At 41.7% G+C, this 16,445-nt stretch overlaps 1 protein-coding gene across 1 annotated transcript in view; it reads right to left on the reverse strand.

Moving 5' to 3' along the window:
* Nucleotides 1-16,445, reverse strand: part of LOC110500248 (synapsin-3) — a 124,948-nt gene that overhangs the window by 23,541 nt on the left and 84,962 nt on the right. The window contains exons 7-10 of the mRNA XM_021577500.3: nucleotides 7,514-7,576; nucleotides 4,469-4,611; nucleotides 3,480-3,554; nucleotides 2,978-3,080 (exon numbers count right to left, since the gene is read on the reverse strand). Coding sequence (XP_021433175.2) covers nucleotides 2,978-3,080; nucleotides 3,480-3,554; nucleotides 4,469-4,611; nucleotides 7,514-7,576 — 384 coding nt within the window. The remainder of the gene's footprint in view (nucleotides 1-2,977; nucleotides 3,081-3,479; nucleotides 3,555-4,468; nucleotides 4,612-7,513; nucleotides 7,577-16,445) is intronic.

Consider the following 16,445-nt stretch of genomic DNA (forward strand, 5'->3'; position numbering starts at 1 on the left):
GTACATTAGTGTTATGTTTCATTCATCTTTAAAAAAACATTTTGTTTTTACTTTGACAGAGTATTTTGTGTAGATCGTTGACGAAAAAGAACAATTAAATCAATTCTAGACTCGCACTTTAACACAAAATGTGAAGAAATCCAAGGGGGGTGTAGACTTTCTATAGGCACTGTAAGTGTACCACAACTCATTCCAACGATCTCTGTTTTTCAGTATGTCTGTGTCTGAGCCATCTTGAGTTTCAGGTTTGAATACACACAGTCCTCCCCATAGAATAGAACACTATATTTAATCTCTATGGTCCTCCTTTATATCCTCTCCTCTGTTCTGCCATTTGAACCAGCTGAGGAAATGTTACGAACTTGAGAAAAGCGGTGTTCCTCAAGTATCTATTACTTCATACAAACAGATAGCGTAGGCAGCCAGCTAGCCATGCCTTTGTTTGAATTCAGATCGTTGTGTTTGGTCTAAAGCGTAATTATTCTTTCATTGCTCCGACTCAGACTGATCATGCCTGATCTATCCTCGGCTGCGCCCTCTTTCTCCACCATCGCCCGCCAACTCGTCTGTCAATGCAATCTATTACTTGATGACTTTGAAAATGTTATCGCCCACCTGAGAAATCTGATTTAAATCAACATATTTCTGGAATTGACATGATCTTTCATCATCGCCCATTGTTACTCACACCCAGTTCAAAGAGTGTATTATAACTCATGCAACTCAAACTGGGTTAGCATACACATTGAACACCACGTTGCCTGAGCATCCTTCAGAATACTACAATGTACTTCCAGCTGTATGTAGGTTGGGAAATATTTATTAGACACACATACACTGAGCATGATATGGGCTGTTTGTTAGAGATTTTTATTTTTTTTACCCTGAAGGAGAAGGCCTAGAGTTACTGTCCCATTTGCTTATACAGTACACAGTGGTGACCCTGTTTTGAGCCCCACATTGGGGGGGATTCCTGTTTCGCATGTAATTTTGGCATTCATACATGTCACATATCAGTTTGCAAACAATGTAAAAAAAATATATATTTATCATTGAGTTAATAAAGCTGCATACAAACATGGTCTATTTGTTTTGTTGGCCTGTTGGGGGATGTTTATGACCCCCATAAATACCTTTCCCCTTTTCTCTCTCTACTTTATAGAGTTGACTCTTGTAAAGCCTTTGTAACAGAGAGTCTGGTAACATCGAAAGGTGGGAAACGGAACCATATTTCGGTAATCCAACCAGTTGAAAATATGCGTTGGTACTTAATGAATGTGATCCCAGATCATTTGTCGTCTGAGACATTACTACTAATGACAGGATGACAAACTATCTTGGAAAGTCAACACATTCTAGTTATCAGATTCACATGGAATTGTTGCACAATTTAAATGTTAAAATATGAAACTATTTGTGAAACGATGAAATGTAATTTTAGCTTCTTAAATGAGAGAACGGTTTGTCATAGAGAAACTCAGCTCACTCCGAGGCCCCGCCCAAGTGAACAGACTTTTGTTGTAAACTATGAAACACGTCCTTCTTTCACCACTATATAAACCCGTTGATGAAAATGAAACTTTCTGTTCCGAGGCCGTGAGGACGACGGTCCTACATTAAAAGGGCTCAGAACGAAATTAGCATCATGTTCAATGTGAAGGTGATGATCGACACGCCGAAACCGATGAATTTCGACTATACCAGCCAGAATATAGCACGAGCTTAAAAGTATGGCAACTTGGTATGAACTTTGAACTCTTATTCTTTCCAGAAGTGATACCTCCTAGCTGTTGAGCTAGCAGCAGCCGCTGTAAACGTGGGCTAGGAAAGTCTAACACACACAACTATACTACAACGTATCCAGTTTAGTATAGCTGCCTATGGCCCGATAGAGACAAAACCCTTTTTGTTCCCCATTCTTCCCACTCTGTCACTCAAACCCCGTTTCAGCCGTCATATCGGTTCTCGAGTTCCTAGTTATCTTGAAAGCACCATAAATCCAGAGAATGCCAGACTTTTATGACAAAATTTACCCACGAAGGACTGCCGCACCACCTTCCTGTTCAAGTGAGCAAAGCACAACAAGTTAAGTCCAAAAAATGTTGGGACTCACCTTCCGCTCACTTGAAAAGGTGGTCCTTCGTGGTCACATTTAGTCTTGTATGCTGCTGCATAAATGATGTAATATGCCAGGGAGATATGTATACTGTAGCTATGAAAGTAATACTAAGTGTGTTGTGTTAGTTAGCTAGCTGTTAGTAGCCCATGTGCCTCACCCTAATAATTGTGTCTATTTTCACCTCTTAATTTCGCCAACTGTTCTGACTTGTGCATATGTAACCTATAACCTGTTTTTGAGAAATATAATCATTGAATATTGTAAGATATAAGAGCTTTCATTGTCTGCTTATATGCCCCCTTTATTTATCCTACGGTTCTGACTTGGTGTACAGGGAGAACACTGTAAGAAAGGCCCATGTTCTGAATTCTGTTGCTGTACATTTCAAAAGTGCTGAACAAATAGTTAGACTACATCCGTCCTAGCTCTCTCATTAATGTCTTAATAGAAATTACGCATTGCCTCTCCTCCGCTTGTCATGCCCTTATGCCATAGTTTGTACATCTCAATTGTCAGTAGAAACCACATTTGTTTAAGCAAGTCAGCCATATCAGCTATATATTTTTTTAAAGTAAGTAAATGAGGCTGAATAAACTTCCGCTGCCAGACAAGGCTCCGCTGATAGCCAGGTGTAGCAGTGGTAAGGTGTTGGGACTGCTGTTGAGACTGCTGTTGGGACAGCTTTATGTAGACCCTAACAGTTTGTGGGCACCGTTTGTCACCGTTATAGTACAATTCATGTATTGTTTAGTGTTGTGTAGTGGCTTTGCTGGAACGCATCCCACAATTTTTGGGGGGACCCATTAAGATTTACATGCTAAAATCGCCACTGACAGTACATGCTAAGAATGAACTAACCTCGATAATGTAGTCATTGCCATCTTTTCCGTGGACGGCTTTCACAGCACAGATATCAAGTCCCCCGAACATCTCGGCACAGGAGTCCACCCACAGACGATATCTGGAACACAGCGACATCCACAACTGATTGTCTTTGTCAATTACAAAACAGACCGTGGCAGTGAAAAACTCATTTTGGTAACACTTTACTTAAAGCCTGCAGGTATAATGCTTTATAACTTGTTTAACTGTTTGACATATCAGGATATAATTTCCTGTTTGTTTTGTTCTATACATATTTGAAAGGGGGAGGTGTCATACAAGCCCCTCAGGTTTGTTAGTTTTCACCTCTCCTGCACATACACTTTTCACTTGCCTTCTAAACTCTCATCACATTGTCTTGTATTTACTTGTGTACAAATTAATAAACACAATAATACATCTATAAGCGTTCAGAATTTATTATAATGAAGCTTATCTGTTATATTATGTCTAACAAAGTGTCTATAGGCCAGCTTACCTGTCCGTCATAGCGATCTGTTCCAACATGGCTGAGCCTGTGTTAGCCTTCCAGTTGCCAGAGATGGACGTCCTCCTAGAAAAGGTGAAAATCAAGGAAATTAAATCAGGCATTCAGCTATTCTCTGGACTGGAATGGAAAGCAATGGTCAGCTAGCTTAGTCATTGTGTTTTGTTTTTGTACAGTAGTTCTACAGAAGACCCTGGGGGGGGGGGGGGGGGTGTTATCGCTGAATTCTACATTGATGATTGCAATGTACGCCTGCCTACATTATGTTTGTGTCAAGGTCAATTGGAGACGTGCTTTCATGACTGGTGCCGAGGAAATAAGTTGAGATAAGGAAGTAAATTCCACTCCTCTTAGTCAAGCAATAATTTTTCGGATTGAGAGACATGAAAGTAGAAAGGGCGTAGATTCATACTTTCATTGTTACTGTACATGGTGTTTTACATTTACTGCACGAGGTCTGTTGTATTCAAGAGGGTGCTGTTGAGCATTTGAAATTGAAGTGGCTGGTTACTCAGAAGATTATTTTAGTTCAAGCTAAGATTGAGACTAAGGCTGAATTTGGCCTGTGGTCACGGTCACGTTGGCTGATGCTGTCACTTCCCTCTGGGAGACAGAATGGAATGCCAGTGCAGGGTGCAACCCTAGTCGTTGTCCCTTGGTAGAGAAGGAAGTGCTGTGGTGTGGGTGAGCCCTGCACGCCTCCACTGACTGGGAAGGGTGTACCATGGGCCTCTTCCCACACTCACATTGGCGTGCAGGCTGGACTATTCTAGGGTCTCTCTCTCTATCAATCTCTTTCTCTCCATCTCTTTTTTTGTTTCCCTTCATCCATCTGTTTCCATGTCTTTCTCTCCCCCTCTCTCTGGTAAAGTCATTCACATGCAAGCCATATAGTTTAATTCTAGTCACAATCATTGCTGACATGTCCAAGTCACAGACAAAACCCAGTGTACACAGCATAGAGACTACATCATACTTACATGTAGGCCTTGTAGTTGTTGCCGATTTTCTGGATCCTGATGTCGTACTTAGACAGGACGTATGGCTCAGAGGTGGCATAGGTTCTGGCCAGCGCCACCACACTGGTAATATCCTGGAAGTCAAGTTCGTTCTCCACTTTGATCTGAAACAGGAAGATGCCCCTAATTAGTTAAATCAGCAGGAAGATATGCATAATTGGTAGTTTGTGATGGTTAATTACCAAACATGCTATAAAAGCTATGAGACAGGAGCTGAAGTAGACTGATAGAATCCCACAGGAATGTAAATCCAACACAGACAGGATAATGAAAAGCTTTGTCTCTGGAAAATGTTAGAATTTTTGGAGCTGCACTTTTTCTCACACCCATGTGAGTTCATCAGGTACACAGTGACTTTATATACAGACAGTACAGTAACAATTGATTGCATTTATATTACGCGTTTCCACTTACAGTAGGTGCTCAAAAGCGCATTACATATTAAGGGAGTAAACTCACCTCTTCCACCACTAATATGCTAGACAACATTTTGATGGAGATGACAAACAATCGCTAAATTCAATCGACCCACAACTTATCCAAAGAGAACAATTCTGTAGATTCCTTTTTGAACAGTAAATGCTAATCTGCTGTATCTTTTATATGTAAACAGGTTTGATTAAATACTGATTAAATGAAACTGACAGGCACACTAAGCCGAAGACACCCAATTACCAACCAGATATGTCTGTATTGATAAAAAGATGGATTACACTCCAGAAACTGCCTTAGACCATGGGAAAAGGGGCAAAGGAGTAGTAGAAATCCATACATCAACAGCCTGTAATGTATAGCTATGTGAATGTATATCACCCATATGATGTATGGATGATAGCAACGAGAGTCCTAGACATTCCCTTCATATTCCCTCCATTGACTCTCATTATCATCCCCTCTGGCTGTTATCGTTGGCACTATGATTCATCCACCATGCGGTGAAAGTCAGTGGGAACAGTGAGAGGCTGTCGTGGACAGGGACGGACTGATGCGCTCACTTTCCCACCCCCACCTCTCTCTTCTTTCAGCTCATCTCTTCTTCTCAAGTGAGATGGAAAAGTCTACTATGGTAAAGATCTGGGGGAGGAGTTTGCCCACTTTTTGGATCAGGCATTTCATTCGCTGTCATAACTACTCTTTAAGATAGCATCTTGAGTATGTTTGACAGAGGTGGAGGTAGCTAGACACGGGGTAAATTGTTATCCTTTGTTCACAAGGAAAGTATTTGTGTACTTGGCTACCCACTGTGGTTCCAAAAGGTGTAACCCAATACCTCTGGAGAGCCAGGGAAAAAGGAGCCAAACCATGGTGTAAATATGAGAAGCCATGCAGAGAATAAGATGAACCATTGAGTAAATAAAGTAAACTATAATACTGGAAGCAGAAACCATAAAGGTAATTAAGAGGGTATGTACTGGCAGTTGGATCAAGAGCTGGGTGAGGTGGAAAGCAATGTGATTCTGGACACTGGCCAGTTTCAAATGGTGGAGAAATATTCTCCAGTGTCAGTTAAATCAGTCTACCCTTTAGTGAGCCATTCGTAACTTCCCCAACCAGGATTAACAATTGTACAGATCATAAAGAACTGTTTAAGTGAAAACACTGCGCTTTATTACATGTAATCTAATAAGGGCATTAGGTTAAACAAACATAGGATTTTCAGTTGTTTTAACACCATCACTAGTCCTAGTCCCAATTTCCACAACTCCAGATACTTGAATTTTAACCAAATGTCTTTTGTCAAGAGTCTCTCAGCTCAACTTAAAAGCCATGTGAAGCACTTGAATGGCCTACATCCAGGCCCTCTTCTACCCCTAGTTCTCAGTCCTCTGTAAGGTCAGGGGGGTTAAGTGAGGTCCTGGTCTACAATGGGTCTATGCTAAGTGATCCAGAGGGCATGTGGGAACTCTATAGCACTCCAGGTTCCTGTAATGGAGGAAACCCAACCCAGCCCTTTATATGGAAAGGGGGATGAAGTTATAGGAAGTGCTTCCCCGTGTACTGTGTGAACACACTGACTTGGCTCGGGAGGTCCTGTATTATATGTGAGGAGAGCTCCATTTGGGCTAGTAATCACTCACTTTGGTTGGCTGTTCACTGAACTGCATTGCTGTTGAAATTGTGTGTGTGTGTGTGTTTATATATGTATACATATACACACACACACACGCGCATATACAGTTGAAGTCATTAAACGTGTTTTTCAACCACTCCACAAATTTCTTGTTATTAGCAAACTATAGTTCTGGCAAGTCGGTTTTGACATCTACTTTGTGCATGACAAGTAATTTTTCCAACAATTGTTTAAAGACAGATTATTTCACTTAATCACAATTCCAGTGGGTCAGACATTTACATACACTAAGTTGACTGTACCTTTTAACAGCTTGGAAAAATAATCTAAATTACATCATGGCTTTAGAAGCTTCTGATTGGCTAATTGACATCATTTGAGTCAATTGGAGGTGTACCTGTGGATGTATTTCGAGGTCTACCTTCAAAATCAGTGCCTCTTTGCTTGACATCGTAGGAAACAGGCCAAACAGTAGCATATCCAGCCTTTTATGAGGTAACTAGGTGGTCTTCAGATCCTGACGCTGATCAGCTTGCCGATGCCCATATCATTCCCACATCTCCTCCCTAACTCCTTATGAACATGTAAACCCCCTGAAAAAGCCCCCAAAGTCCCTTCCTATCAGACACACTGTGAAATCATGGCTTGCATCTTCACACCCTTCTCCACCTCCTCTCCAAGACTGATAGTCTGCTTATGGAAGGGATGTCATGCCATCATCACATTCAGAGATACACTGAGAAGAGAGAAGGAGCCTGGTCTGTTATGTACAGCTCAACTCCTAACTGTACAGTATGTGATAGGTTAGCATAACAAACACAAACAAATCAAGACCAGCCATGCAATGGTGAAGTGGAGAGATGAGCAGCCAGGGAGTGCCCAGACCTTAGTTGTGATGGTGTGCACGTCCGAATCAACGTCGCAGGGAGGCTTACCTTGCCAATGCCGGCGTGGGCATGACCCATCTTGACCACCACAGGGAACGTTGGTGTTGTCACCTGGGAAAGAAGACAAAGTAGAGTGTTACCACAGTCTGAAAAACCACTGGCAGAGGAGAGAACATGCAGTATCCATTAATCCTAATACCAACTAAGTGGATGGAGGGTTTCTCTGAAGAGCAACCTTGATATCGTAACTGGGTAGCGTGTTAGAACTGTGAAGCAGGGAAAACGTTTTAGAGCTACACTGAGGTCCAAATAATTATAACCAGTATCTATCTATACCTAATTTGATTGACAAGGGCTCCAGACTATGACTTGGCTATGATTGAACTGCGCTGTCCATGTGAGTGACTGACTACTAAAAGCAAAACACAAGTTCCTCCCTAAACTTAATTGCGAGGCATAGCTCAGACCTGACGTATGGTATAGAATCAAAAACCTAATTTAAAGTGAAAGACTTCTCAAAGACCATTATGGAACTACCGCGTTGAACTTAAAGCCACCCAATTTAGGGAAGCATGAGGTATTTTCTGAAAAATGTTGGTTTATTACACAAAAGAGAAGTTCTGGGAAACGAGAAAGAGCGAGACCAAAGCCAAAGCTTCTTGGGATGGGTTTAGACAACCCAGCCCCACCGCAGGCGTCATGGGCTCTCTCATAGCATGGTGTGCAATGTGAGAGGAGGAGGAAACGTCAACAGACGACTTCAAACGTGTTCTTTAAAAACACATTCTTGCCACTGATAGATCCCCTGATACCATTGTTAGATGGAAATGTAATCTAAAGAGAGGGCTTATCCAGTTTGAAACCAATTTCTAAATCTCCTATTGTTTGAAATGGCACACAGAGATGATATAGACTCACTGGAGAGTTTTAGAGTTTGAGTCTCAATGTAACAGCCCCCTTTAGTTAGATTAGACTGTATCAACGCAATCACATCAGTTACATGCATTCCGACAAACGTACAGTTGAAGTCGGAAGTTCACATACAGAGAATGATTCATTTCAGCTTTTATTTCTTTCATTACAGAAGTTTACATACACTCCATTAGTATTTGGTAGCATTTGCCTTTAAATTGTTGAACTTGGGTCAAACGTTTCGGGTAGCCATCCACAAGCTTCCCACAATAAGTTGGGTGAATTTTGGCCCATTCCTCCTGACAGAGCTGGTGTAATTGAGGCAGATTTGTAGCCCTCCTTCCTCGCACACGCCTTTTGCCTCAAATGATGTCAATTAGCCTATCAGAAGCTTCTAAAGCCATGACATTTTCTGGAATTTTCCAAACTGCTTAAAGGCACAGTCGACTTAGTGTATGTAAACTTCTGACCCACTGGAATTGTGATAGTGAATTATAAGTGAAATAATCTGTCTGTAAACAATTGTTGGAAAAATTACTTGTGTCGTGCACAAAGTAGATGTCCTAACAGACTTGCCAAAACTATAGTTTGTTAACAAGAAATTTGTGGATTGGTTGAAAAACACGTTTTAATGACTCCAACCTAAGTGTGTGTAAACTTCCGACTTCAACTGTATATTACACTAGGCAGACACTAGAGAAACCTGGTCAGTTAACAGTGTTATGGTGGTGTTAATACTATGGCATATCAAGTCGTGGTATGGTAAAAACAGTTAATTTGTCTAAAGTATTCTTCTGAGTACATTACCTGAACAACACGAATGGGGTGTGTATGTAACATCACTTACATTTTTATTGCAATCTTACAGTACGATATAACATCAGCATTATACGGTGGGCCTGGATATAAGAACACACTCTTCCTGGCACACTCCGAGAGAAAACATTTAGATAAGCAGATGAGAGATTTTCAGTCAGAGCAGAGGGCACACAGCCAGAGTACGCACACAGCTGTGAGCTCAGGCCTGACAGATCTGCTAGGGCAAAGGCAGCTGCTGCTATCGTTTTATCCACCCCTCGTCTGGCTGTCAGTGGACAGGACTGAACAGAACAGAGAAGACCCCCCCCCCTGTCTGGATGGATGTTGTCTGTTTAGTGTTAATCATCGACAGACACAAGGTTGCTAGGACATCAGTGCCAACCATGTTGAGAGATCGTGAAACTACAGCCCCAAGCTGTACAAGATAACACAATCTAACTTGCATCCATAATAGGCTGAAAACCACTTTGTGTGAGTTGGAAGTGTAATTGTGAATTTATAATCTACTTTCAAACTGTGCGTTTTAAATCATGATTACACAATCCATTAATACTAGTGAGTCAACCACTTGAAATCCCTAAAAATGGTACAAAGAGCCTCAGGACCCAGATAATAAGTATCCTCTGTGTAGGTGAAACACATTGGCTCATAGAAAGACAAATGGACTCCTCAATGTACCTCTCAATAGGTAGCCTAGTGGTTAGAGCGGTGGACTTGTAACCGGAAGGTTGCAAGTTCAAATCCCCAAGCTGACAAGGTACAAATCTGTCGTTCTGCCCCTGATCAGGCAGTTAACCCACTGTTCCTAGGCCGTCATTGAAAATAAGAATTTGTTCTTAACTGACTTGCCTAGTTAAATAAAGGTAAAATAAAAGCTACCTACCGATCAACAGTTCTCCTGGCCGTTTGTGGTTGGTATTTCCATTTTTTAAATGGAAATTTCCATCAATGCCAGAGAAAAGCACATTCACTAAGCCTCAGACGCAAGCTGAATTATTTTGTATTCGGCACATGTGAGCTATGTAGCAGGGAGACACCTGATATAACATGTGTATGAGAATGACTGAGGACAGTGGTTTCGCTGTGGGGGCTTGTCCTAAAATGACAGAAGTGGTTTTGGGTGGGCAGATTTGTGGCCGCCAACTCTGTCTGGATGTGTAATCTGAAAATCTCCCAGTCATTCCCATCAATGTGGCAATGACGGGAGACACGGTGGAGGGAAGAGACCACATCCTATCTAATGAGGTTACACTGGCAGCGCGGAACATCAGAAGGAAGATCAAATACGTCTGGGCACTAAACCTGGCATAAAACCAACTCAGACTGAGACGTGCTTATGAGCTTTCAGACATGTACATTTTGATTTGTCTCGGCTTTTGTTTTCTTACAGCTGCATGAATTACTGTACTTGCCTTTCCTGTTCCCACCCGAAAACCATTAACAATGTGTTCAGTATGGTCAAGTAATTGAGAAAACACACACAAAATCTAATTATACGGCCAGTGATTTCACCAGTCTAGGTTTGGTTTCACAACATGAGGTTGCCGTCATTTACAGTAACGCACCAGACGACCAGGTCTGGCACATACTTCAGGGAAGCCCATCAATCGGGCCAAAACACTCAGTCATATATATATATATTTTTTTTGTGTGTGTGAAAGTCAGACATTTGGATCATTTAGGGCCGAAGGCTGTCATGAATCACACTTCCCTAACCTCCAAACACCTCCGTCACATTCTTAAATCCCCACACCTCACTCAATTCTAAAGTTGAGCTCAGTGGAACGATGGGTCGTCGGCATGTAGACAAATAGATAAAACATTGAATAATTTTGTCCAGTCTGTTGGACCCATGGAATTTCCCACAAACTAAAGGGCAGCACGTTGAACAGAGGGGACATGAGTCATCCAACGACCCTGCCTTTGCAAGTGTCATCATGTTGGACGAGGCTAATTATCCCGTAACTTTTGTGCCCAAATAACCATCCTTAGTGAATCACCACATTTATAAAATGGAGGGACCTAAAAAGTTATTTGACCATTATAATTGCCCAAGGATCCTTGTGAAGTCGAGGTCTGGGTCTAATATAATGTACAATGTAACAGTGGTACTGGAAAACATTTATCGTAAAACTTCAGATGTTGGTTGGCAATTAATAAAACAATGAGCGGCTAGACAAAAAGGAGATCTAAGAGGGCAGGTGAAAGGTCAAACAAAACACATTCTCCACCACATTAGCCCATTAGCTAGGAGAGTGGCCAGATGGATAAGTACTTAGATGTACAATTGTAAATAGGTACTTATCAAGCTCTGATTCAAGGGGGTAGAGTCATTCTAAGGGGGCGCATCAATTATCCAACGCAACACATGGTGCATCCATCCCCGCATATGTATGATCTCTTAATTTTTATGATGGCCATTCAAAGCTGCCACATCAAGGAAGCGGACAGCAGCGAAAAGACTTAAGCAGACGAGGAGAGGAGGAGAGCAGGGGGACCCTGACCCAGGCCGCTGTTCAAAAAGATCTCCTGGCATCAAAACCAAAGACAGCCTGTTCACATAAAACCCTACTCAAAGATTAACTTGGCCTTGAGAGACGAATGAAGAACACACAAATAACTGACTGTAATCACACACCTGGCCTGAGTGGATTTGATCTGCCCGTTTGAAATCGGCATTGCAAAACCTCAGAACTATTTCCGTACTATATATGTACAGTGCCTTGCAAAAGTATTCGGCCCCCTTGTACTTTGCGACCTTTTGCCACATTTCAGGCTTCAAACATAAAGATATAAAACTGTATTTTTTTGTGAAGAATCAACAACAAGTGGGACACAGTCATGAAGTGGAACGACATTTATTGGATATTTAAAACTTTTTTAACAAATCAAAAACTGAAAAATTGGGCGTGCAAAATTATTCAGGCCCTTTACTTTCAGTGCAGCAAACTCTCTCCAGAAGTTCAGTGAGGATCTCTGAATGATCCAATGTTGACCTAAATGACTAATGATGATAAATACAATCCACCTGTGTGTAATCAAGTCTCCGTATAAATGCACCTGCACTGTGATAGTCTCAGAGGTCCGTTAAAAGCGCAGAGAGCATCATGAAGAACAAGGAACACACCAGGCAGGTCCGAGATACTGTTGTGAAGAAGTTTAAAGCCGGATTTGGATACAAAAAGATTTCCCAAGCTTTAAACATCCCAAGGAGCACTGTGCAAGCGATAATATTGAAATGGAAGGAGTATCAGACCACTGCAAATCTACCAAGACCTGGCCGTCCCTCTAAACGTTCAGCTCATACAAGGAGAAGACTGATCAGAGATGCAGCCAAGAGGCCCATGATCACTCTGGATGACCTGCAGAGATCTACAGCTGAGGTGGGAGACTCTGTCCATAGGACAACAATCAGTTGTATATTGCACAAATCTGGCCTTTATGGAAGAGTGGCAAGAAGAAAGCCATTTCTTAAAGATATCCATAAAAAGTGTCGTTTAAAGTTTGCCACAAGCCACCTGGGAGACACACCAAACATGTGGAAGAAGGTGCTCTGGTCAGATGAAACCAAAATTGAACCTTTTGGCAACAATGCAAAACGTTATGTTTGGCGTAAAAGCAACACAGCTGAACACACCATCCCCACTGTCAAACATGGTGGTGGCAGCATCATGGTTTGGGCCTGCTTTTATTCAGCAGGGACAGGGAAGATGGTTAAAATTGATGGGAAGATGGATGGAGCCAAATACAGGACCATTCTGGAAGAAAACCTGATGGAGTCTGCAAAAGACCTGAGACTGGGACAGAGATTTGTCTTCCAACAAGACAATGATCCAAAACATAAAGCAAAATCTACAATGGAATGGTTCAAAAATAAACATATCCAGGTGTTAGAATGGCCAAGTCAAAGTCCAGACCTGAATCCAATCGAGAATCTGTGGAAAGAACTGAAAACTGCTGTTCACAAATGCTCTCCATCCAACCTCACTGAGCTCGAGCTGTTTTGCAAGGAGGAATGGGAAAAAAATTCAGTCTCTCGATGTGCAAAACTGATAGAGACATACCCCAAGCGACTTACAGCTGTAATCGCAGCAAAAGGTGGCGCTACAAAGTATTAACTTAAGGGGGCTGAATAATTTTGCACGCCCAATTTTTCAGTTTTTGATTTGTTAAAAAAGTTTGAAATATCCAATAAATGTCGTTCCACTTCATGATTGTGTCCCACTTGTTGTTGATTCTTCACAAAAAAATACAGTTTTATATCTTTATGTTTGAAGCCTGAAATGTGGCAAAAGGTCGCAAAGTTCAAGGGGGCCGAATACTTTTGCAAGGCAATGTATGTGCCGTAGTAACTTGAAACAGTGTTCGGCGGATTGATGAATCTTTTACAAAATCAAGATTAAAACCTGGAAGTTGAGGATTAATATTTTCCATAGAAATTTTAACGGGTAAGTGAATGGATGGTTAACTACATATTCCACACCAGACTGTCAGAACATCCTCTTGTTCATCAGGTTATTCAGTGGTTTCTCTGAGGTCTTTGATTGTGCTTGGTGTGGTAAATGCACAAGAGTTTGGGCATCAAGAAAACACTCTTAACCTAGAGCCAACCATCTATCATCGCCATCTTCAGACCCACATGTACACTTTGTGAACTTCTTTGTAAGCAAACCACTACACTTCATCATAGCCAAGTCACGACACAAGATAAACGTGCCACGGCCTTTGTAGTTGTACTTTCAGAAAGGAACTGAATTAAGTCGTAGACATAACACACATCTCCCACCCAGACAACACACCGTTTAAGTTGCATTTACAGTAATGGTAAGCCTTGTGCTACTGATGAGCCCCCGCAAACTATAGATCGGATGCTCAGTGTATGACATCGTAAGTCGTTAGACTGCTAATGGGGCATGATAATTATTGTCATGGAATTCAGGGTCATCTGGCTTCCATTGGGATCCATCCTGATCGGAGTGCGTTTCCATGAGGGAAACATCTGTCTGGAAAACAGACAGACTTCCATACCTATTTTCAGGGATGGAAGTTTCCAGAGTGGAAGTTTCCTGAGAATACCGAACACCAGGTTTGTGATGGAGATGTATTTGATGGTGAAGATTCTGAACACTTTGGCCAATGCACCTGCGAATGGTTCATGGGTTTCGAAGAGAGGCAAGGAAGAGGTTAGAAGTATGCAATGTCCATGGCACTTCTAATTGAGGGAACGGCTGGCCGTTCAGAGATATTTTCGAAGTCATCTTCGCACATCTGCACAGTGTTCTGAGGAATACACTGACAAATGTTGAGAAAATATTGTGCAAATGGATATGATTCATACGAAGTCATGATTCAATATGATTTAATGACAGAACATGGCCACAACTTCACTCAGAGGTAATCTATTTTAGGTAAACACATATGCGTGTAGGTTATGTCATACCCCCCAATGCATAGCCTAAGTAGAAGAATAGACACTACCACTACCAAAACAGTTGCTATTTCAATCCAACTTTGCTGTGGTGGTTCAGTAAGAGTCATGCAGCAGGGCTATTAGTGCTAATCAATTCACTAACCTAGCTACATTTCAGCTGGCTTCTACATTTGAAAAAAGTGAGAACCAACATAATTGGGACAGACGGGGCCTTTGGCAGCACCAGTCTTGCAAAAACGATCAGTGTTGCAGGGCATTCCTCTCCGTCTAAAAGGGAAAGAGATGTCACATTCTCCAGGGTTAGGCTACAATACACTGGGTCTTTGGAAAAGTGTCAGCAGAAGTAAGGAGGCAATGTATGCAATTACACCCAGCAAAGTCACTCGATCCTGGGATCAGGAAAGCTGTGAACCTCTGGTCATTGGCCTCTTAGTGTAGGCATACAGAGAAAACATTGTTTGATAGCAGAAAATGTCACTTTTATTGGAGTTCTAGTTCAAAACATTAGGTTTCTGCCCGAAAGGTCTTCAACAGATAGTTTGGACGAGGAACAACCAGTTTTCGCGTCAGTTGCATGTACACAACTTGACAGTTTATGTAATTACTCATACCTCTTCTTGTGATGCAGTTGTTGATTTCTCATGTTTTGATTGATTTATGATGTTTAGAAATTGCAGTAAAAGTTTCGGGAAAGTAAAAGTAAAATGTGTTTATGAGCTTTGTCCAGAAGTTGAACAATTTGAACGACTTTCCCAATTTCACGCAAGCCCATAAACACATTACATGACAGATTGCTGGGTGTTTGTCTTTGCACAGCTCTGATGGGTTTTTCATTTATACAATATGCTAATGAGGCGATGGGTAAAAATAAACATTCCAAAAGTCAATTTGGCAACGGGAGTTGAGCAGATGGTCGAGGTCCTGGTTGCTGATAGAACAGACGACTGGTATCAAACTTTGTTTACTCAATTTAAAAGGGGGGGTTCAACAGGCAATTTGCACTGAGAGGGTTTAGAAAGTTTCATTGAAAGTCAGAAGTAGGCCTTCAAACAGTTGGTAACAGTAAATGATCCAATTTTGCAAACAGGGTTAAGATGTGATAGGACAGCCAAATTGAAATACTCAAGTATCCCTCCAAAACACTGACCAATGAGGGGACTCTACAGTCACACAACAACAAAACTATTTAGTTGTAGTGGCGCGTAAGAGAACTGGAAAGTGTGTTATAGTGAAGGCCTAAATGAGGAGCAAAGGAAATGGTTTTGAACCCCTCACACCCTGCCTTTAAAAGCACCATTCCCTCTAGGACTAATAGACTGTAAAAGTCAAATCCATATCCAGAGCCAAAGCCCTAAAGTGGCCCAATGGATTAACAAATAAGGAGAGAAGAAAGAAAGTGGGCTAAGCAAATGAAACAAGGCCGGGAACATAGAACAGGTGCTAATACTGTGGAGTTCTAAAGGCCTCTGGAAAGTGACGGTTTCCTTCTCTATTAACATCTGTCCGGATGAGGAAGTACAGACCATAGAGTCAAGAATCCCCCAGCTAGAAGTGAAAGGAGAGAGTTGTTCTGACACAGTCAGGAGTCCCGGGACACACAGTGGATGTAGTAGATTGGTGTTGCCCCAGGACATTTATTGAACAGGAAGAGAAGGGCTGTTGGGAAATCCACCACTGAGTGGCCACTCTGACGTAGCAGTCCGCCACTCAGAGTTAAATGGGAAAGCCTGAATACAGACAGTTTCCAGGTTGGGACTCTGCCCGTAGGTCCTCAACTTACTATAATTTATTAAGTATTGTATTTGCGAGCATAACTAC

This window comes from Oncorhynchus mykiss, chromosome 21 (genome assembly GCF_057628025.1).
Source record: "Oncorhynchus mykiss isolate SJ-2025 chromosome 21, ASM5762802v1, whole genome shotgun sequence".
NCBI classification, from domain to species: Eukaryota; Metazoa; Chordata; class Actinopteri; order Salmoniformes; family Salmonidae; genus Oncorhynchus; species Oncorhynchus mykiss.